Consider the following 23,819-nt stretch of genomic DNA (forward strand, 5'->3'; position numbering starts at 1 on the left):
TCTCCTTTGTGTTGCTTATATCATTAAAGTTCCTTCATTTTCATTATTAAAGAATTGATTTTATCATACATGGGAAAATATGTTTTGAACTGATGACTAGATTGTACTGTGAACATTTGCTACATATAGAGTATTATTCAACTGAGCCATCAGAAGGCATTTTATACCAGAACTGCTGAGGTTTTTTTTTACTGATGCTACTTTTGTGTCCCCACTCCCCTTTTGCTTTCCTCATCAGATTGAAAATGCCAGTGAGGTACTCATTACTCCCTTGGAGAAATTTCGAAAGGAGCAGATTGGGGCTGCCAAGGTGAGAATTGCTCAAACTTTTTCAAAAACTGTGTTCTTGAATTTTAGTTCAGGAGGTATGGAACGTACAGCTCTTTCTCCTTCAAAAAAAAAAAAAAAGTCTGAGCCTATAGTCTTCAGAAAATCTTGGGCATTTAACCCTAGAGCGCAGGTCCTCTGTTCAGAAGTATATGAAGGAAACTGTGTCATCCAACCCACACCAGTCATTCTGGTGTTTTTTTATTTGATCATTTTTATGCTAGCTCACAAATCATCCAGAGGTGAACACTATGCTTCTTTGTGTTAGTAGATAGTTGTGTGCTTGCATAATTGATTGGAGATATTTGTGGGGGTCTAGGACTCAGATTCAAAATTAGGCCATTTGAGTACAGAGACCCAACTGAAAGAGAGGCAACTGGTGCCTAGGTTATGCTAATTTCTTCTGTATGTAAAAATGAGCATCCTGGGGCTGGGTGGTGGTGTACCTGGTTGAGCGCACATGTTACAGTATGCAGGGACCTGTGTTCAAGCCCCTGGTTTCTACCTGCAGGGGGAAAGCTTCACAAGTGGTGAAGCAGGGCTGCAGGTATCTCTCTCTCTCTCTCTACATATCCCCTTTCCTCTCAATTTCTCGCTACCTCTATAAAATAAATAAAGATAAAAAAAATGAGCATCCTGGGAGTTGGGTGGTAACCCAGCAGGTTAAGTGCACATGGCACCAAGCACAAGGACCAGCGTAAGGATCCCAGTTCGAGCCCCCAGCTTCCCACCTGCTGGGGAGTCGCTTCACAGGCAGTGAAGCAGGTCTGCAGGTGTCTCTCTTTCTCTCCCCCTCTCTGTCTTCCCCTCCTCTCTCCATTTCTCTCTGTCCTATCCAACAATGACGATATCACCACTGATGAAACGTAGCGCCTGGAGGAGGGGGTCAGGGGTTTAAGCCTATATTCTTGTGCATGTAATATGTAATGCTAATATGTGTGCTCAACTAGGTATGCCACTGCCGGTCTCCCAGCAAATAATTAAAAATATATGCTATACATTGTGCAGGTCAGTAAGTATGAATGCTTTAACCCAGAGGTCACCATTTATTACCACTGACCTGGGGGAACTATAGCCAAAACTTGACTGAGGTCAGTGTATTGCTGAAAGCTATCCAAAGGTTATCTTATCCATTTACTAGAGTTCCTTTGCTATGTGGTAAGCCATTGGGAAACCCTTCAGATTTGACCCTCTGTAGAGTGTCAGGCCTTGCTCAGAGAAGATGCTTCATTGGAATCAATGAAAATAAAGTGTTTTCAAGATTTTTCTTCCTGTTTTTCCTCAGTGGTGAGTCACTCAGCCACAGTCCCTTATGCCACCTGCAGGCAATTTTGGATAATACTGCCCACTTGCTTGGTAGTGGATTTCACTCAGTTGTGACATGACCTCGAGTGGTAATTGCAGGTAGGAAGGAAATAAAATATCAAGAAGTAGGATCCATCCCCTTCACCCATTTCAACTAAAGGCATTTAATTATTTTAATCGTATATACATTGCTTTATTTTTTAAACATTTATTTATTATGAGATGGGCGTGAAGAGAATGAAGACCAGAGGATTATTCTGGTCTGGCTTATAGTGGTGCTGGGCATTGAACCTGTGACCTCAAACCTGCAATTTGGTGCTATAATAGGCTGAGCTATTTCTTGGTCCCTAATGCATTTTGGTTTCTAAAAATGAATATGATTGGGGGGTCAGATGGTAGCGCAGTGGGCTAAGTGCAAATGGTGCAAAGCATAAGAACTGGCTTAAGGATCCTGGTTCAAGTCCCTGGCTCCCCACCCGCAGGGGGGTCGCTTCATGGGCAGTGAAGCAGGTCTGTAGGTGTCTGTCTTTCTCTCTCCCTCTCTGTCTTCCCCTCCTCTCTCCATTTCTCTCTGTCCTATTCAATGACATCAATGACAACAATAATAATACCACGGCAATGATGAAACAACAAGGGCAACAAAAAGAAAAAAATAGCCTCCAGGCGAGGCACAGTGGACTCGTGGTGCAGGCACTGAGACCCAGCAGTAACCCTGGAGGCAAAAAAAAAAAAAAGGATATGATTAATGTCCAGAAAAGATTATATACAATTCAGTTAGTGCCTCCTTTGGAATGGTTGGTGAAAGCTTGAAGGCCGAAACATAGTGAAGAGTTTTCTTCCATTTCTATAATCCTTTATAACCAGGTTTACATTCTACATTTATAAAGAAATCAGAATTCTTCTTCTTCTTTTTTTTTTTTTTTTGTGGAGACTAAATGATGATGAACAGTTGAATCTTAAATACCTATGATTGGTTGGATCCATGATTGCTGAACTTGTGGACTGGAAAAAAAAAAATCCATGTGCAAGTTGACCCATACAGTTCAAACCTGTGTTGTTCAAGGGTCAGCTGTGTAATTAAAAGGGAGTCCCCCATAAAGATTTTGTTCAACACTTTGAACCAACCCAGTGACCAACTAAGAATGTGTCCTAAGTGGTCTTCCCTGAGTTCACACCTAGGAAAAGGTCTTCGGTCTTGTCTTGGGCAGCCTTGGGCCTTTACCTTTCCCTCTGACAACATCAGCAGTGACTCTGAAGAGCTGAAGGCAGAGAGAAGGCAGGGCCGACCTGTTTACAAAGTGTCTTCCCTTTAGTCCCTTCTCCCTTCAAGCACAGAGTTCTCTTACTACCAGTCTTATTTTCTCAGCACATGGAGGAGCAGAAGTCTGAATGGATATCCGTTGGGTTGAATATCAGTAATGGTCATCACAGGAAAATGTACTTTCCTGGAGGTGGGAGTGGAGTTATAGCTAGTGAGAAATATGAGAATGAAACAAATAAATTTAACCAAAATAGGTGCCAGTATGTTTCCTCTTACACATAATTCTGTGCTTTCATTCCTGTTGAAGAATGATGTGACAGTGGAAATGCTTTCTCATCCTTACAGCTTTATTAATTCTTTAAAAAAATTTTTTTATTTATAAAAAAGAAACATTGACAAAGCCATCGGATTAGAGGGGTACAACTCTACACAATTCCCACCACCAGAACTCTGGATCCCATCCCCTCCCATGATAACTTTCCTATACTTTAATCCTCTGGGAGTATGGACCCAAGGTCATTGTGGGATGCAGAAGGTAGAAGGTCTGGCTTCTAAAATAGCTTCCCTGCTGAACATGGGTGTTGATAGGTCGATCCATACTCCCAGTCTGTCTCTCTCTTTCCCTAGTGGGGCAGGGCTCTGGGGTAGTGGAGTTTCAGGACACATTGGTGGGGTTGTCTGTCCAGGGAAGTCTGGTTGGCATCATGCTAGCATCTGCTTTTTCTTTTCTCACTGCACCACCCTTACAGTCATAGTGTTATGTAAGTTGAAGAAAAACAAAGAAATAGCAAATCTGCTAATCAGGAGGTTATCTAGGGAGGAGACTCTAGAATACTTAAGAGTCAGCAAGTGCTGTTGATCAGCCAAGTAGAAGTTTCTGAAGTCATTCTGAGTGGTACTAAAATTACCCTTCTTTACCCCTCCCCCCTTACTTCCTTTGCTATAACAACTTGTTAGCTTATACTTGCAGGAAGCAAATGTTAACATTGTTACTGCAAAGACTGCCAGTGTGCAGGACTCCTGAACATTCTTGTGCCAATATGGTTGCACCATAGATCTGACCCTGGAGCTTGGCATAACTATGACCCTACTCTACAGTTCAAATTCTGAGTTGGAGATAGTTTATTTTTCCTACAATTGAATTGGAATCTATAATCAAAGTTGACTAGACATTAGTAAGTGCTAGTTAGAACTAGGCTGCTTGAGTCCAAATACTTTTGCAAATAGTACTACGTGATTGGTAACTTGATGAGGTTACTAATTTGCTCCCAGCTTGTTTCCCAGTCTGTAAAATGGAATAATTTGCAAAATCATTCACCCTAAAGAACACACATATTTCCATGCATGGGAACCTGGGTTCAAATCTCTGGTACACAAATTCAGAGGGGAAGTTTCATGAGCAGTGCAATAGTCTTGCAGATACCTCTACTTTTCTCTGTTTTTCCTCTATCAAAAGAAAGGGGTAGGGGCGAGAGAGAGAGAGAGAGAGAGAGAGAGAGAGAGAGAGGGAGATTGAGATCTCATTGTAAATGATAGAACTGTTCCGGCATCAAGCCCTAGTGATAACCCTTGTATTAAAAAAATAAGAGGGGTGGTGGAAGAGGGCCAGACAGTAGCGTACCAGGTTAACTGCACATAGTGGACCCGTGCAAGGATCCTAGTTTGAGCCTTCGGCTTCCCACCTGCAGAGGGGTTGCTTCACAAGTGGTGAAGCAGTTCTGCAGATGTCTATCTTACTCTCAAACTCTGTCTTCCCCATCTCTCTCAACTTCTCTCTGTCTTATCCAACAACAATGGAAAAAAGATGGCCGCCGGGAGCAGTGGATTTGTAGTACAGGTGCTGAGCCCTAGCAATAACCCTGGAGCAAAAAAAAAAAAAAAAAAAGAGGGTGGTAGTGGTGGTGGTGGGGAGCTATCACCCATTTACCTCAGAGAGTTATTATGATGTAGAAATGAGTAAACTCTTCATAAAGTTTTTGTCAGAGTCTTTTCATTGTTGATGCATATAGTTCATTTATTAAGAGTGCATGAGAGCTTTCTTTGTGCTTAACACTACACTACACATACTGATGTGTGGTGTGATGACTGAGTGTTGTTATGGTTGCTGTGCTAGTATGGTTAGACAAAAAGATATGAAATTACAAATAGTGCTAGGTGCTAATGAAAGGTTACCTTCACAAGGCCTGGTGTATGGAAAGCAAATGATAGCTCTTTTCTCCCACACTAGGACTTTGCTGGTGCTTCGTACCTGAGCACTACTGCTCCTGGTATTCTCTCTTGCTTTTTTCCCCTTAGCTAGAGAGGGAGACAGATGGAGAGTGAAGCAGAGATACACAGCACCACTCCACCACTTGTAAAGAGCACCTTTTCCTGGTGCTCCCATATGGTATCCAGGGGTTTGAACTTGGGTCCTCTCACATGGTGAAATATATATTCTGTGGATGAGCTATCTCCCACCCCTCTCTGCAAGTGGAATTTTTATTATGAAGGAGCTAGGTTTGGATGAGGGGCCTCATCATGTCCATTGCTGCCATCCACAATGCCTAGTATCACCACCATCACCAGCTGCTGCTGCTGCTCCTCCTCCACTTTTCTTCTTTACCTCCTTCTCTTTCTCTTCCTCCCTCTACTCCCTTCTCTTCTTCATCGTCATCATAGTTATCACTGACTTTATTTTATGTTTAACATTTTTTAACTTTTCTTTTTTAATATGTTTATTTGCTAGAGGCAGAGAAATGGTGAGGGAAGGAGGAGATGGAAAGGGTGAGAGAAGTAGACACCTGCAGCACAGCTTCAACACTTGGAAAGCTTCCTCCCTATAAGTGGTTACTGGGAGCATGAACCCTAGGTCCTTGTACATTGTAGCAAGTGTACTTAACCAGGTGTGCCACCACCTGGCTCCTCAGCACTGACTTTCACTCAGCCCATTCCTCATGCCTCCCACTATGCTGAGCACTGTGTGGTTTATCTCACTAGGTAGTAGCAAGCTTGCAAGGAGGTGGAAGTTATTATCCTGATTTTGTTAGCCTTTGAGCTGAATAAGGAAGCCTGGGCAATTACCTTAGTCATCCTTAGTTTATGGTTGAAGGAATCAAGCTTTGGAGAAAAGGAGTGATTTATTTAGAGACAGTTTATTTAGAGATGGGAATAATTCTCAGGATCCTAGCTCTGTCTTTTATTCATTAGCTACCCATTGTGAACTCCCTGGAAGGTGAACACCACTCTGTGCCTGAGTAACTGGTAACTTCTACCCTTTAATTTTAACAGCATTGTCTATAGGCCAGAGAAGTTGTAAAGTTGGAAGAGCTAAGGACTTGCATGTCAGAGGCTGCTAGTATGACCCCAGGTTCTGCATGTACCTGAGGACTGCTCTGGTTTCTCTCTATCTTTCCATCTCTCTCTTTCTCTCATTCTCAGCTCTCTACCTCATGTAAAATAAATAATTTCTTAAAGCCCCCTCTATCCCAAAACTCTCCCCTGAAAAGGTTTCTCATTTTTGTACTTCTAAATCCCATATCTTCACCTGAATGCTTAGTACCTACCACGCCGATTTTTCTATTCTTGAGGTGCTATGATTAGTATACATTTCCCACAACTTTTAAGGACAGATGTCACATCTTCTATTTCATTAGGCATATTGATGCAGTGCACATAAGAAATCCTCAGCATCATTCAGTTATCAAATTCAGATTTTTCATGAACTATGGAGGCTTAGGTTGGCAGGAAGTCACAGAATGCCAGTGACTCATGTTTCCTGGCTTTACTCACCTCTGGCCATCTGGACTATCTTGGCACAGCATTTTCCTTTTGGGGGGATACTGATGAAGAGTGGTTCTGTGAACATTAGTTGAGGTTGGAGCCTAACCTCAAAGTCACTAGTTTGTATAAGGAGAGAAAGTTGTTTGAGTCTGGTGTCTTGTGTGTACACATCCTCATATTTCAAGGCATATTATCTCCTCAAACTTTTCCTTCCCCCCTTCCTCCCCCAATCACCAGGGCTTCACCGCTCTGGGATGATTTCTTCTTCTTTTTTTTTTTCTCAGACTGAGACAGAAAGACAGAGAAAGCTGGTGAAAGAGACCTTAGCATCTTAGCATTGAAGCTTCCTTCACTATGGTGGAAGCTGGGCTTGAACCTGGGCCACTCACATGGCAAAGCAGCACACTATCCAAGTGAGCTATTTTGCTTGTCCTCTCAATTCAGTTTTGCATGTTTAATCATTCTTGTATCTAAGTAGTCTTCTAAGCATCATTTAGATTTATGGAAATAGATACCTGTCAGTGAAAGTGGGTACTTATTTCTTCTGCTCACTTTGAAAGACTTGGAGTCTTGCTATGAACTGATAAATGGTGTTTTGATATTGTAGAAGCTCTCAGGTCTGCAGATGACGGTTTCTTGGTGCCTCCTATGCCACTTACACTCAGGCTTTTCTACACAGAGCCTTTGCACTTGCTCCTCTGCTTCAGGTGATTAACAGGCCTTATCTCCCATCTCCTCTTTGTGAGGCCTTTCCTGAGAACCTGATCTGCAATAGTCTGTGGCTTCCTCTTTGTATTTCCTCTATAACACTTGTGGCAGTTTATAAAGATACTGCTTGAAAGAAGCTTCATTGTGCTTTCTCTTCTCCTTGCGCATCCCCACCCTGATGGTAGGGTCCATATCTGCCTTGTGTTTACATTGCTAAAAATGGAACCTAACACAGAGTGGTGGCTTACCCTAGTTAAGTAGATAAGGAGGTCCTGGAGGTGGTGCAGTGCATAAAGTGTTAGCCTGTAAAGCATGGGCTTAATCTGTGGCAGTGATACACTGGTTCTCTTTCCTCTCTCCTTCATAACAAATAAAACTTTTTTAAACTTTTATTTTAGTTTTTATTTGTAAAAATGAAACACTGACAAAACCTTAGAATAAGAGGGTTACAACTCCACACAATTCCCCCCACCACCACCACTCTGCATCCTATACCCTCCCCTGATGGCTTTCCTATTCTTTATCCCTTGGGAGTGTGGGCCCAAGATCATTATGGAGTACAGAAGATGGAAGGTCTGGCTTCTGTAATTGCTTCCCCACTGAACATGGGAATAAAAGTTTTTTTAAAACGATATCTCTGATAATGATAATAATAATAATAATTATTATTTTTAACCAGAGCACTGCTCAGCTCTGACTTATGGTGGTGTGGGGGATTGAACCTGGGACTCTGGAGCCTCAGGCATGAGAGTCTGTTTGCATAACCATTATGCTATCTATCCTCCATGTCGCTGATAATTCTTATCTAGCTGTTTTTTCCCCTCTACTTACAAGTCTTACAGTTACAGACAAATATCCTCTCCAGATACCATAGCAGTCTAAAGCAGGAATGAAGCACTCATTTTCCATGCCAGTACCAAACACCTTCCAGTTCTCCTGCCTGCAGACCTCGTTGGGATGTGGAAAGAGGAGAGGCGGCTTATGACTGTTTATCTTAAGTGCAGTCTGGAACATGTGCTTTGTAGGCAGCTTGCCCTGGGTTCAGATCTCAGCCCCCTCATCTCTAGGACTTTTGACAAGTTAACCTCCCTAGATTTAAGTTTTCTTATCTGTAAAATGAGTGCTAAAAATAGAATGTCACTTAGTGACTTGGTGAGAGAAGGGATTATTATGTGTAATATATATATATATATATATATATATATATATATAGTATTTTTTTAAACTTCAAAAGCAGTAAGAATAATAAAATTCACTCAAATGGAGCTAGGAAAATCACTCACTTATAAGTTCATTAAATTCAGATTTTTCACTAAGGTCTCTTCATGTATCAGTAGGTAGAGGCACTCTGCATAGGTTAAACCATGCTACTAGTATTTTTCATTATATCATGAACAAATTTTAGTATGACTACCTAACTCTTGTAGGTATACTTACTGGGTACTGCCATTCTTTAATTGTCCCAAAGCTCATCTTTGGACAGTATTGTCCATACTTCTTTTGCTGTGGCTGCTGTTGCTTTTCCTCCTTCCCCTTTTTCCTTTCCCTGACCTTCTCCCTGCCCATCTCCCCTTCCCCCGACATCCTCTCTTCTGTATCTCCCCTTCCCCTTATTTCTATTGTAAATGATGTCACAGTAAATGCATTTGTTAAGATAGCATCTCTGTTTTGAGTTATTCTTTATCTTGAAGATATATATATATATATATGGCTGTGCTATGAGGCATTTAGATCTGTATATGAATAAGTACTTTTTGAACAATGTTAAAGTTGGATTTACCCATAGTATAGACATAATTCACTTAAACCACATGTAGATCTTGACTGGAGATTAGCTTTATAGGTAACTTCTCTCCTTCTTTTTAGTTTTTTATATGTTTGTGATTTAGAAATGGAAAGAGTATATTGCACCAAAGCACAAGACTCTGGAGGTGGTGGGTGGGAAGTTTCAGGTCCTGGTGCATGATGGTAGAGGAGGACCTAGTGGGGGTTGAATCGTTATGTGGAAAACTAGGAAATGTTATGAATGTACAAACTATTGTATTTTTTATTCAAACTATTATATTTTACTGTTGACTGTAAACCATTAATTCCCCAATAAAGAAAATAGAGAGAGAAGAAGGCAGGCAGTGGTGCACCGAGTTAAGTGCACATGGTAGAAAATAGAAAGTTTGACTAGGGGCTGGTTGGTTATAACTCAGCATAGAACTTGTGTTATAGTGCACAGGGACATGGCTTCAAGTCTCCATTCCCTACCTATGGGGGGAAAGCTTCATGAGTGGTGAAACAGTACTGCAGGTGTCTCTCTTCCCTCTTAATGTTTCTGTGTCTATATCCAATAAATAAAGTATTAAGAAAATGGAAATATCAACTTCACCATTGAAGCTTGCAGATGGTGGTGTTGTGGCTTTGCCACTCCTCAGTATTGGTACTTAACCTTTTTTGGCATGGTTGCGATGCCTCTGTGTTAAGTCATACTCATAACTGTTGGATTACTTGATAGAGTGGACATGATTTGAAGAGGAGGATCTTGGGTTGTGTGCTGGTCTTCTAGGTCATAGGGAATGAGGAAATTATGGAGAGAAACATTTTTATTCCTGTGATATCCTCCTCTTTTCTTTTGTCTTGCAGGAAGCCAAAAAGAAGTATGACAAGGAGACAGAGAAGTATTGTGGCATCTTAGACAAACATTTGAATCTGTCTTCCAAAAAGAAAGAGTCTCAGCTTCAGGAGGTAAGGAAGGTCACTAATATTCTGAGTAGAGTGTTTAATTTTTACATTGGGTTGTGGGTATGTTCTCTTTGCAGAAAATCCTGGGGTTGGAGGTTTTCCACTTATCAGGATCTTGATTTTTTAACCCTCACCTGAAGCCTGCTACCTGCATGGCCTTTGTATCTCTATATCTTCCCACTCATACCATTGGTGTCCCTCCAGTCCATCAAAGGTGGAGCAACCTACCAGACAAGATCAGGCACCTTCACTAGATCACCCAGCCTGAAATCTGTTTTCTTGCTTCTCTCATCCTTGTTCTAGTGCACTGTCACCTTACTTTTTGCCTCTGCTTTAGTTGGTAACTTGAAATATTAGCATCTGAAACACTTTGGTCATCCATTATGTTAACTAAAATATTTAAATTTGAGAATGAGAGAGGAGAGAAAGGAATCAGAGTACACTGTTCAGCTCTTACACAGAATGGTACTGGGAATAGAACTCCTAATCTCTGGAGCTTTAGGCATGCACCTTAATGCTGATTTTAAAAAATAAATTATTGGGGCTGGTAGTGGTGCATCCATATGAGCGTATGTACTACCATGCCCAAGGACCCAGCTTCAAGTCCCTGGTCCCTACCTGCAGGGGAGAAGCTTCAAAAGGGGTGAAGTAGGGCTGTAGGTATTTCTCTTTCTGTCTCCCTCCCTACTCCCTTCTCAATTTCTCTTATTATTAAAAAAATAATATTACATTTAGTGCTTAACACTTATCTTAGGGAGTTTTTGATTGTCATTTGAATATTTTGTATCTTTATGTGCTTGTTTCAAAAAAAAAAAAAGCAAAAGTCTTTTAACATGCTCCTTGATATTTCTGGATCTGCATAGGATCTTTTAAAGAGTGATTCACTTGGCGCTGGATAAATGGCTCATTTTGGACAGTGTACCTCCTTGCCATGTGCTCATCCCTGGTTCAAGCCCAGCCCTCACAGCATTGAAGGAAATTTTGGTGCTGTGGTCTCTTGTGTTCTCTCTGCCTTCTTTGTCTCTGCCTTGAAACACACACACACACACACACACACGGAGTCAGAAAAATGATAATGTATATTTGCATAGAAAAATCTCATGACTTTTCTGACAACCTAATATCCCACTGTGTGTGTGTGTATAAAAGAATAAAGAGAATAAATCACTGAAAGGAAAAATTGAGCTGTGATGACTTTTATTTTGTTTATGGAAGTTGGAAGTTTGCGTGGTAGAATTTATGTTTCTGGGTGACAGGGCAATTTCCTGCTGGCATGCCAAATTTGACTTTCACAAATGCCATTTTATTTCATTCTTAACAAATTGCTTGACCTTTCTAAGGAATGTGCTTCTTCATTCTTAAATTTCCTTTCTTTTCCTTCTGAGTACTAGTATTTACCATGCCAGTACTTTTTTGTCTTCCTTCCTTCCTTCCTTCCTTCCTTCCTTCCTTCCTTCCTTCCTTCCTTCCTTCCTTCTTCTCTTCCTTCCGTTTTTTATTAGTGATTTAATAATGATCAACAAGATTGTAGATTAAGAGGGGTACAATTCCACACAATTCACACCACCAGAGTTTTGTATCCCATCCCCTTAACTGGAAGCTTCCCTATTCTTTATCCCTCTGGGAGTATGGACCAAAGATCTTTATGGGGTACAGAAGATGGAAGGTTTGGCTTCTGTAATTGCTTCTCCACTGGACATGATGTTGACAGGTTCATCCATAGCCCCAGCCTGCTTCTGTCTTTCCTTAGTTGAGCAGGGCTGTGGAGAGGTGGGGTTCCAGGACACATTGGTAGAGTCATCTGCCTAGGGAAGACAGGTTGGCATTATGGCAGCACAGGTTTCTGTGTAATATGAATGGACATGGACCCTGGGTCAGATTGATGGGGTTTATAGTTAGCAATATTTATATACTTTTCCCATATTTGGAAGCTACTCTCTGCCCTTATCTAGCTTTCTAGTTCTATTCCCAACTCTTTGACACCATCTTCCCAGATAATACTTTCTTAAAAAAATATTTTATTTATTTATTCATGAAGTAGATAGGGAGGGGGGGAGAGAGAGAGAGAGAAAGAAAACAAGAAGCAGACATCACTCTGGTACATGTGCTGCCAGGGATTGAACTCATTACCGAGAGAGAGAGAGAGAGAGAAAACAAGAAGCAGACATCACTCTGGTGCATGTGCTGCCGGGGATTGAACTCATTACCTCATGCTTGACAGTCCAGTGCTCTATCCACTGCACCACCTCCCAGACCACCCAGATAATACTTTTTAGCCCACATGTCTGTTACCTGTTGGGCTCAGGCAAAAATTAGTAAAGTCATGGGCCCCTTAGAATATAACTTAAATAGACTTTCTAGCTACTTCCAACATGAAGACTCCAAATCTCACCTGCTATATTCTTACCTTTAGGTTCCTGATTATTAATTAGTTTCTTTTGCTTTATGTCTTAATGCTTTTCAGCCGTGCCAAAACTTTTATCAGGTGGAAGTTCAGATGAAAATGATGGGGTCAAAAGGTTGAAAGATGAATATAACTCAGGAAGTAGTTGAGTCAGTTCACTCTCATCTAGGATGTGCTGTATATCTCAGTTATAAATGTGTTTTTCTTAGGACTTTTTGCTTTCAAATGGATCTTTGAGCTACTTGGTTGAGTGGTGGTGATAAATTAGCAAGAACTCCAGAAACAGTTTATATGCTTGTTTGCTTGAACTGGATCCTTGTATGCTTACGTTTTGCTACTTCAGGCCACATTTTCATTCAGAGATAGAGAGAGGATGAGGTACCACAGTAGTAGAGCTTCCTCACAGTAGTAGAGCGAGGGGGTATTGACAATAGCACCTTCCATGAGGTGCCAGGGCTTAAACCTGTAAAGTGTATATTCTTTCAGTTGAGCTTTCTGCTTGTCGCAGCATTGCTTTTCAGTTTTTCCAGAACTGAAATTAATTTGAATAAAAATCTACTAATAGCAACAGTAGTAGTGATAATTTCTTCCACTAATAGCATCAACAATAGCAGCAAGGATTTCTTGAATGCATATTTATGTTCCAGGTACTGTATTAAACATTGCATTGAAACTCTTGGCATTCTTTCAACCACTCCATGTGGTATGGTGGTATTCCCTTTGTTTTCCACATGCAGAGACAGACTCAGAAATGTTCAATAGTCAGGTCCCACCCCCACCCCACTGCTAGCCATTGAGCATTTGAGCTAGGGCTGCTGACTTTTCCATATCCAGTATGCTCGTCTCCTTCTCTCTGTCTTGGTAAAAACAAAATGTTCTGCCACCTGCCAGCACTTGTCATTCAATGCCTGTGCTATGAAGATAGCACTGGAGAGAGGCAGGGACCTTGGCTACCATCTGGTTGTACCTCCTGGTATTTCATTGAGAAGCAATGTACAAGGTCTTTCAGCTGTTTAGTGATGATTTTTTCCATAATAGCAATAATAAAAACCACCACCAATACCTTTTACAAGCATTATTAAACACCTAGTATATACCTACCTTTACTTGTCTAGGACTGTTCCCTCATTTCTGGCTGTAAACTGAGTATACTTTTAAATTATTATTTAAAAATTTTTTATTTATAAAAAGGAAACACTGACAAAAACCATAGGATAAGATGGGTACAACTCCACACAATTCCCACCACCAGAACTCCATATCCCATACCCTCCCTGATAGCTTTTCTATTCTTCATCCCTCTGGGAGTATGGACCCAGGGTCATTATGGGGTGCAGAAGGTGGAAGGTCTGGTTTATGTAATTGCTTCTCTGCTGAACATGGGTGTTGGCAGGCCAAGCCATACTCCCAGCCTGTCTCTCTCATTCCCTAGTGGGGTGGGGTTCTGGGGAAGCAGGGCTCCAGGACACATTGGTGGGGTTGTCTGCCTAGGAAAGTCTGGTTGGCATCATGTTAGCCTCTGGAACCTGGTGGCTGAAAAAAAGAGTTAATATATAGAGCCAAAAAAAATTGTTGACTTTTAAATTCTAACCCATCCCCAGCAGAAATTATAGGGCAGTGGTATGGACTGACACTGCCATCTACTGGCTCAGAATCATGCTTCAGGCAGTGTTGAACACCCATTCAATAAATATTCATTGTACACTTGTATGGATGTCTGTTCAGGCATTGGATATTGTGATTAGCTTTAATGGAACTTGCAGTCTAGGAGAATGCCTCTTTTTCAGGAAGTACAGAAAGGTTTGTGGATCTCAGACAAGCTGGTATATCTAGTTTCTCAAGTAATAGGCAGGGACACTGACTTGAGTGGCTTGCTGGGGGTTTGGGATTCCTAACATGAAATTCTCTTCTGGTGTGTTGTCCAAGGTGCAAATGAGCAAATGGGTATTGACAAAAGAAATAAATCATGTGACTTGGGATTTGTTTCTCCTGGGCCTTTGGAAGTGAATTGAACTTTGCATTTCTCCTGTGTGTTGGATCTTTGATGGCCACATAAAGATCGTTCATTCATTCATTCATCCATCCATTCATTCATTCATTCATTCATTCATTCATTCATTCATTCATTCATTCCCCAAGCATCTGTTGCATGCTTACTCTGAGTCATTGGGAGAGTAAAGTGGAAAAATGACACAAGATCTTTGTTTTCATCAACTTTACATATTCACAACCAATACCTGAGAAAATAAATAAATAAATACTTTTTAAGAAATAACAGGGAGGGAGTCGGGCTGTAGTACAGCGGGCTAAGTGCAGGTGGCGCAAAGCACAAAGACCGGCATAAGGATCCCGGTTCGAACCCCGGCTCCCCACCTGCAGGGGAGTCGCTTCACAGGCGGTGAAGCAGGTCTGCAGGTGTCTATCTTTCTCTCCTCCTCTCTGTCTTTCCCTCCTCTCTCCATTTCTCTCTGTCCTATCCAACAACAACAACAATAATAAATACAACAATAAAACAACAAGGGCAACAAAAGGGAAAAATAAATATTAAAAAAAAAGAAATAACAGGGAAATAACTTGGGAGAGAAGGTAGAGACTCCTGTGAAATATCTTATTTAAAATAATGTACTCAATGAAGGCTTTTTTAAAGAGGTAACATTCAATTCATTGAGACAGGAAGGAAGAGGAAAAAGCAAGATAAGTAGAAAATTAGGTCACTGTTGTTTAACTTGTGAGTGAGTGTGTCATAAAATATGAATTATTGGGTCCTGGCATGGAATGAAAAACACCAAAGTGCATTACACTTAATTTTAAATGTATGTTTATTGAGTCACAGTACAAAAAGTATTTCTTTAACATTTTTTTATATTTTATTTATTTCTTGGCTAGAGACAGAGAGAATTCAAGAGGGAAGAGAGTGGGAGAGAAACACCTATAGCATTGCTTCACCATTTGTCAAGCTTTCCCCCCTGCAGGTAGGGGCGAAGGGCTTGAACCTGGGCTTTTCTACATTGTAACACATGCACGCACTAAGTGTTAGACTGCCCTGTTCCCAAAAAGTATTTCTTACTGTGCATGGACATTTATGCACTCACCAAGTGTGCGACTGCCCTGTTCCCAAAAAGTATTTCTTACTGTGCATGGACATTTACAAAAATATTAGATATTTATCTAGGGAGAGAGATTTTCAGGCAGAAGAAACATTAAGTGCAAAGGTTGCATGGCAAGAAAGAAGTGGCATGTAGGAGAGCAGGCAGAGTGGCTGGAACATAGAGTGTTTTAGGTTCAGGGGAGGAGTCACACAGATTTTGATATATACAGACTGTGTTTGAGGGTAAGGGAAGGCAAAACAAGGGTGGACATTTCCCCCGTTCTTTCCATTTGAGTTCTTTAAATCACCTGCCAATTAAGTTGATATAAGATAGATTAACAAGAACCCTAAAGATATCAGACCCAAGGACAAATTGGGCCAATTAGAATTTATATGCCAGATGAGCTAAGGATGAGATTGGGAGCTGGAGCTTCAAAGGGAGGAGGGTAACTCACAGGACACAAGAGCAGGTGTTTGGTAATTAGATATTTGCCCTGCCATACCACAGGTCTTTCAGATAAAAGTCATCAGTGGTAGTAGCTCTGGGGCTGGCCTAAATTCTTTTAGGCAGTTATGGGAGAGACAAACAATTTTGAATTTTTATTTATTTTTTAAAATTCTAATTAATTTATTTATAAAATGGAAACACTGATAAGACCATAAGATAAGAAGGGTGCAGTTCCCACCACCAGAGCTTCGCATCCCATCCCCTACCCTGAGAGCTTTCCTGTCTTTGACCCCATGGGAGTATGGACCCAGGGTCATTATGGGGTGCAGAAGATGGAAGGTCTGGCTTCTGTAATTATTTCCCTGCTGAATATGAGCATTGACAGGTTGACCCATACTCCCAGCTGGTCTCTCTCTTTCCCTAGTGGGACAGGGCTCTGAGGAAGCGGAGCTCCAGGACACATTGATGGGGTCATCTGTCCAGGGAAGTCCAGTTGGCATCATGTTAGCATCTGGAAACTGGTGGCTGAAAAAGAGTTAACATATAGAGCAATACAAATTGTTGATTAATCATGAATCTAAAGGCTAGAATATTGCAGATGAAGATTTGAGGTCTCTGTTTTGGAAATAGCTAGTAGGTCTATTTTAGGTATATTCCAAAGGGCCCATGACTTTATTACTTTTTGCCTGAGCCTGATATCTGATATGCAGGTGGACCCAGGTTATTGTCTTGGGAGATGATGTCATGGCTGGAAAGAGGGCTAGAAAGCTGGATCAGGGAAGAGAGTAGCTCCCAAATATGGGAAAGGTATATAAACATTGGGTCCGAACTTGCATTCTGTGGTCTTCAGTAGGAACATTCTGAGTTGCACCAATTTCAGGACCTATCTTCTTCAGGTGGTAGATAGAGTATGATACCCAATCCCCCTTCAGAGGATGGAACATTCTCTACCATTTTTGATCCACATTGAGGGCAAGGTCCTATGGGGGCCCACAAAGGGGTCCATTGTGTTGTTCCTGATGGAGATGACCAGTGATAATGGAGAGAGGGATCTATTCGAGGTCTAGGTTCATTATGTTTGTGTGGGAATCCCAGTACTCCCTGACTAGTGCCCCAGCTGATGGGGTGGCCTGATAGTGACTAAAGAGTCATTATTAAAGTATGCCAGTCTCTTGCCCTTACTCAGCTTTTGCAGTCCTTACTTTGATAAGGTTAGCACTGGAGTGACTGAGGGAAATGTAACAGGAAGTAGGTGAGGAGGGTATCTAGGTCTAAATAGAAACTATTTCATTAGGTACTTTAAGGTGTCTTTTAATTTTTTGTCTTGATAATCTTCAGCTCAAAAGAATATATATGTCAAAGTGGCACGTGTGGGGGTCAGCTTGTTCTACTTTCCTTCAACACTGATGGGGCTGTGAAAGCATCTGATTTTGATTTTAAGTAGACTATTCTGGGGTTAGGGAGGCGACTCAGCCTTAGAATGCCTGTGTTGCATGCGAGAGGCCCTGTGTTCAGTTCATAGGCACTACATAACAAGACAACAATCATTGTAAATGACTGTGTCGTATTCAGTGTACTCTCACTTTCTCTCTAATCTTAGAAAAACTGAAAAGATATTATTATTGCTACTGAAAGGAGGCTGGTTTGGAGTAGAGGTGTGAGGTGGAGTGAATGGAAGCAGGGAGGCCCAGAAATGGAGTGGCTGGGTTAGGGTAGGAGCAATGATTGAAGACCTGCTTTGAAGTGCCTGGTGATAACAACAAGCAGCAGACACAAAACTCTTCCTGGTTCTCAAATTGTTCATATCCTTAAGCTCATTTTTTCTTTGAAATAGCTCCACTCAGAAGCAAGGGCAGATGTTATCAGCTCCATCCTCCAGGTGTGAGAAGACAAGTGACCTGAGCAAGTCTTGCTTGCTGGGCCAGCTGCCACACTGCTGATCACTGGTCTGGGCTCTGTTCTTTGTCTCACAGGAGCTTCCTTCTGACTTCTTTATTCCACTAAACTGTAGGAAACTTACCAGATTTTCAGAATGTTTCTTTTAGTTTTCATTAGTTTCTCTCTCAATTGGCCAAGTAGGGAGGACACATGGTGTGTGTGTGTGTGTGTGTGTGTGTGTGTGTGTGTGTGTGTATGTGTTGCAGTAAGTGGGATTAGGGGACATAGATGTGTGCTTATTAAATTTATATTATAAGGAAAGTAAAGACTTTAGCAACATTTGTTTGATTTTTTTTTTTCTCCACCAGGGTTTTCCCTGGGGCTTACTTAGTGCCTGCATAATTCTACCGTTACTAGTGGCATTCTTCCTTCCTTCTCCTCCTCCTCCTCCTTTTTTTTTTTTTTAATAGAGGTTGAGAGGGAGAAGTGTGTGTGTGTGGGGCGGGGGTAGAGTAAGAGGGAAACCTGTAGCACTGCTCCTCCACCACTTGTGAAGCTTCTCTGCAGGTTGAATCCTCATACCTGTTAATATGTGTGCTCTACAGGGTGAAACACCTCATAATCTAATTATAACAATTTTTGGACATACCTGGCAGAAACTTGGGTGGAAAATTTGTAAGTCGGGGCCACCTGGTTGAGCGCACATGTTATATAGTGTGCAAGCCCCCAGTCCCCACCTGCAGGGAGAAAACTTTGCGAGTGGTAAAGCAGGGCTGTAGATCTCTCTCTCTCTCTCTCTCTCTCTCTCTCTCTCTCTCTCTCTCTCTCTCTCTTTCTACCACTCTCTTCCCTTTTGATTTCTGGCTGTCTCTATCCAGTAAATAAATAGATAATACCAAGCAAATAAAAGTTTAAAAAGAACTTTTTTTAAAAAAGAAAGTGTGTAAACCTAGTCATCTGGGGGAATTAAGAGCAGCATTTTCTAAAACAGTGTCAGCAGGTAAAGAGCTACTAGTGCCCACATACCACCATGCCCACTTGGAGGCTTTAGGAAATACACACAAGGGCTTAGATTGTTATAGAACTAACTTCCATGCCTGAGACCCTGAGGTTGCAGTTGAATCCCCAGCACCACTTCATGTCAGAACTGAGCAATGCTCTAGCTGATCTCTCTCCTTCCCCTTTCCATAAGGAGCAAATATATATGCTTTTTATTTTATTTTATTTATTTTTACAAGTATGCTTTTTAAAAGAAAGAAAACAGCCTTTCATTGTCATTGTGTTCAATATCTTCTCAGCAGTCTGTCTTCTGTGTATTAATGCATAAGTCACCCTGGAAAGAAATTGGCATCAGGAAACTTGAATGGGCTCTCATTTGGGCTGCTTCGTTTGCCAGAGTCTAACATTTTTTTATTAGTCTACATGATTGAGGAGTTTCTTTTTTCTTTCACTATGAAATATGCTGCATGAAGGAAGTTTCTGTATTTGCTTATGATGAATGGTTAAATGAATGCATGACTTATCAAATCCATAACATATCAGGGAAGCAGTTAGCCTGTATTTTGTGTAATGGAAGTAAAGGGTTGCCTAGAGTTTCTTCTGCAGGAATATTGACCACAGAACACTGGAAAACAAATATTTCATTTAGGACTTTATCTTTGTAAAATGTGGTAGCTAATGGTTTCTGACCCAATTATTTTATTATTTTTAATTTTTAGGTAGATAGATAGGAGAGGAAGAGAGAGAGAGAGAGAGAGAGAGGAAGAAGAAGAGAAGAGAAATAGATAGATAGATAGATAGATAGATAGATAGATATTGAGAGATACCGACCACAGCAGCCATGGTGGTGGGCTCAAACCTGGATCATACACGTGGCAGAGCAGTCTACTATCCAAGTGTGCTATTTTGCCAGCCCATCTGACACCATTTCTAAAAATAACATAGTATTTTGTTTCCTACCAAACAGGGTACTCATTTCTTTAAGAAAAAGTCTGCTCTTGTTATTTTGTCACTGAGATGTGCTTTCAGTATTATCTGCTTAGAAGGGCTGAGTTGCACAGCTACACTGGGGGAAGGTTGAGGGTACTGACCTTTCCTTGGTGCTGGATGGTTGAGCAGCAGCTGCTGCATCGCACTACTTTACACATCCTCATTTTCTCCCCTGGGCTCTGGATCCCAGATGACCGACTTCACTGTACCCAGGTGTGGGCTTTCTTGGGCACACCCAGACACACAGAAAGGGAGACAATACTTTGGGCTAAATTGACAGCTTATCTCTATCACCAGGAAAGCTTTGGAATTTAGTGAAAGTGGCCTTTTCTGACATCCCTGCCTTTTTGGAACTTGTTTTGTTCATTAGAAAGGATGTGATTGCATTGACCCTTCACATTTACTGTTTCTTTAAAAATTTCTCTACCATGGGACTCTGGTCTGTCCCAGGGTGTAAGCAGGAGTTGGAACCTCAAGGAGCCTCACCAAGGGTCTTTGGAGGCAGGTCAACCAGGACTGAAGTCTTACCTTTGCTCTATGTGAGTTATATTTGGTTCTTTAAAGTAAGTCTGTATGATTTTCCTTTTGTAAATGAGGATTCAGTAGTCAAAATTATTGAGGAGGGTACCAGGAGGTGACTTACTTAGAGAATACATGAGGACCTGGGTTTGGACCAGACACCACATGGGAGTGATTGCAGGGAAGGACTTTCATGAGTGGTGGAGTAGTGCTATAGTGTGTCTTTTTCTTTCTTCCTCCTCTCCTTCTCTTCTTCCTCTTCTTCTCCTCCTCTGTCTTCTTCCCTCTCCTCTCCTTCTCTTTCTGCCTCTCTTACTTTCTAAAAAAAAAAAAAGAAGAAAAAAAGCACTGGGAGTAGCAGAGTTGTGCAGGCACTGGTTCTAGCACTGATCTTGGTAGAAAAACAAAACAAAAACAAATTATGAGCACTGAATAAGGTAAATATGAACACATAGGGGTATGGTTCCTTGTACAAAATTAGTGCTCAGCTAGCCATTTTAACTATTTTTCCTTTCTTAAAAAATACTAGATAGGACACCAGAGTATTATTCTGGCATGTATAGTGCTGTGAATCAAACTTGCAGTCTTGTGCTTGCCAATCCTGTTTTCTGCCACTGTGTCAATTCCCCACTCTATTCTTTTTTATATTGCTGACTTTACTTTCAGAAATCATCTCAGAGGATTTTTCTGGCCTGCTTGCTCAAAGCTCTTCTTAATTAGTGACTAGATTTTCTCTTAAATGTCGTTTCTTGTAGGCAGACAGCCAAGTGGACCTGGTCCGGCAACACTTCTATGAAGTATCCCTGGGATATGTCTTCAAGGTGCAGGAAGTTCAAGAGAGGAAGATGTTTGAGTTCGTGGAACCTGTAAGTAGATCCTCATGGTTTAACAGTGTACCCATAATTTTATCTTACTCTTCACCCCAACTACCTACTACATAGCAAAATGTGCTGTGATTACAAGGTTGGCCATTCCTGATACTAAGTATCAGTGCAAAGGCTAAGTACCAGAGGCTTCTGCTAAATACCAGTGCTCTGTTAGTCTGGTTATCCTGGGTTCTTCCCAGTACCCTTTGCTGTGTAACCACAGTGAGGGAGCTAGAACCTTCAGCAATGGTTCCCTGTATGGTTCTGTTTGCTTTCTAGATGGAAATAGTAGGGGTGGGAGGGGGGGTGGTGGCGGAGGAATCTTTGTATTTTGCGAATCAGTAGTGTTTCCATTTCAACTTTGCACTTAACTGTTCCCCCTTTTTTAATGAATCATTTAAAAATATTTTATTTACTTATCTACTGGATATAGACAAAAGTTGAGAAGGAAAGGGGAGGGAGAGAGCAAGTGAGAAGGATAGACACCTGCAGCACTATTTGCTTATGAAGCTTCTCACCCCCTTGCAGATGGGGCTGGTGACTTGAACCCAGGTCCTTGAGCATTATAACATGCACTGTACCTAATGCCAATGCCCAGCACCCACTTCCCCTTCTTTTTTCCACCAAATGTAGTATCAATAGTAACTCAAGGAAATAAGGATATATGACACCTTTCCCTTCTTGCCTCCTGAATTCAGATCTACTCCTTAGCTGCCTTCAACTGTTAAAGGATTTTTCCTCCACCATTGTTTAGTTATAACCAAGCAGCATGGAAATTCCAGAATGGACAATGATAAGACTTGAGCAGAGTGTACCAGTGAACTTGAAAGGTTATGTGAATAATTCTGACTTTAGTTAGGCCACCTCAGTCTGTTTATAAGGAGAACATACCAAGTGAGAATATGGGCCCCAAATATATAACAGCATGTCTGTCAAAACGTGAATTTGTCAGCCAAAAATGTAACCTCTGGTTTAGATCCAAGCCTAGGGTCCCTGTATAAATGATTCCTACCTGCTCAGTTTTAAGAAGAAAAAAAAAACAGATTTTTAAACAAGATAAGGATAAAACTGTAAGAGACTAAAAGGAATTACCAGTCTTGTGTACCCCATTTCTTTTTTCTTTTTTTTAAATTTATTTATAAAATGGAAATATTGACAAGACCATAGGATAAAGGAGGTATAATTCCAATAATTCCAACCCCCAGAACTCCCTATTTAATCCCCTCTTTTGAAAGCTTTCCTTTTCTTTATCCCTCTGGGAGCAAGGACCCAGGATCATTATGGGGTACAGAAGGTGGAAGGTCTGCCTTCTGGAATTGCTTCTCCACTGGACATGGACATTGACAAGTCAACCCATACTTCTAGCCTGTCTCTTTCTTCCCCTAGTGGGGCAGGGATCTTGGGAGTCGGGGCTCCAGGACACACTGGTGAGGTCATCTGTCCAGGGAAGTCAGCTTGGCGTCATGGTAGCATCTGGAACCTGATATCTGGAAAAGCATTAAGATATAAAGCAGAAAAAAATTTCAAATACTCAAGAACATAAAAGCAACAATATTGCAGATGAGATTTGGAGTTCTCTGTTTCAGAAAAAGCTAGTAGGTCTATTTTAGGTATATTCCAAGGGGCCCATGACTTTACTAGTTTTTGCCTGAGTCTGACAGCTAACATACAGATAAACCAAAGGTATTGTTTGGGGAAGATGTTGTCAGAGTTGGAAGTAGGACTAGGAAGCTGGATCAGGGAAGAGAATTGCTCCCAGATATGGAAAAAGTATATAAATATTGTTAACTGTAAACCCCATTGATTTGATCTGGGGCCCATATTCAGGGTAGGAGCCTGTGTAACCTCTGCATCCCTATAGGTCTGAGCTCGCATTCTATGGTCACGACTAGGAACACTGTAGGCTACACTAATTTCAGGACCCATCTTCCTCGAGTGGTAGAATATGTTGCCCAACCTCCTTTTGGAGAATGGGGCTGTCCCTGCTATTGTTGGTCCACATTGAGGGCAAGGTCCTATAGAGGCCCACAGAGGGGTCCATTATGTTGTTGCTGATGGAGATGACCAGTGACAGTGGTGAGCGGGATCTGTTAGAGGTCTAGGTCCATCATGTCTGTGTGGGAATCACAGGACTCCCTGACTAGGGTCCCAGGTGATGGGTGGCCTGGTAATGACCAAAGAGCCATCGTTGAAGTGTGCTTGTCTCTTTCCCTTAGTAGTCCTACTTTGTTTGATAAGGTTAGCTTTGGAGTGGTTGAGGGAAGTAAAATAGGTAGTTGGTGAAGATGTATCCCATTTCTTCTTTTTTTAAAATTTTTATTTATAAAATGGAAACACTGACAAAAACCATAGGATAAGAGGGGTACAGTTCCACAGAACTCCCACCACCAGAACTCCATATCCCATACCCTCCCCTGATAGCTTTCCTATTCTTTAACCCTCTGGGAGTATGGACCTAGGGTCATTATGGGGTGCAGAATGTGGAAGGTCTGGTTTCTGTAATTGCTTCCCCGCTGAACATGGGTGTTGACAGGCCA

At 41.4% G+C, this 23,819-nt stretch overlaps 1 protein-coding gene across 7 annotated transcripts in view; it reads left to right on the top strand.

Annotated features, from left to right (window-relative positions):
* ARHGAP26 (Rho GTPase activating protein 26) overlaps positions 1-23,819 on the top strand; it is a 567,323-nt gene that overhangs the window by 148,899 nt on the left and 394,605 nt on the right. For all 7 annotated transcript variants that reach the window (XM_060180212.1, XM_060180211.1, XM_007518998.3 and 4 more), the window contains exons 4-6: positions 239-310; positions 9,992-10,093; positions 21,172-21,282. In XM_060180212.1, the coding sequence (XP_060036195.1) occupies positions 239-310; positions 9,992-10,093; positions 21,172-21,282 (285 nt within the window). The remainder of the gene's footprint in view (positions 1-238; positions 311-9,991; positions 10,094-21,171; positions 21,283-23,819) is intronic.

The sequence above is a fragment of the Erinaceus europaeus genome, chromosome 2, assembly GCF_950295315.1.
Source record: "Erinaceus europaeus chromosome 2, mEriEur2.1, whole genome shotgun sequence".
Lineage (NCBI taxonomy): Eukaryota > Metazoa > Chordata > Mammalia > Eulipotyphla > Erinaceidae > Erinaceus > Erinaceus europaeus.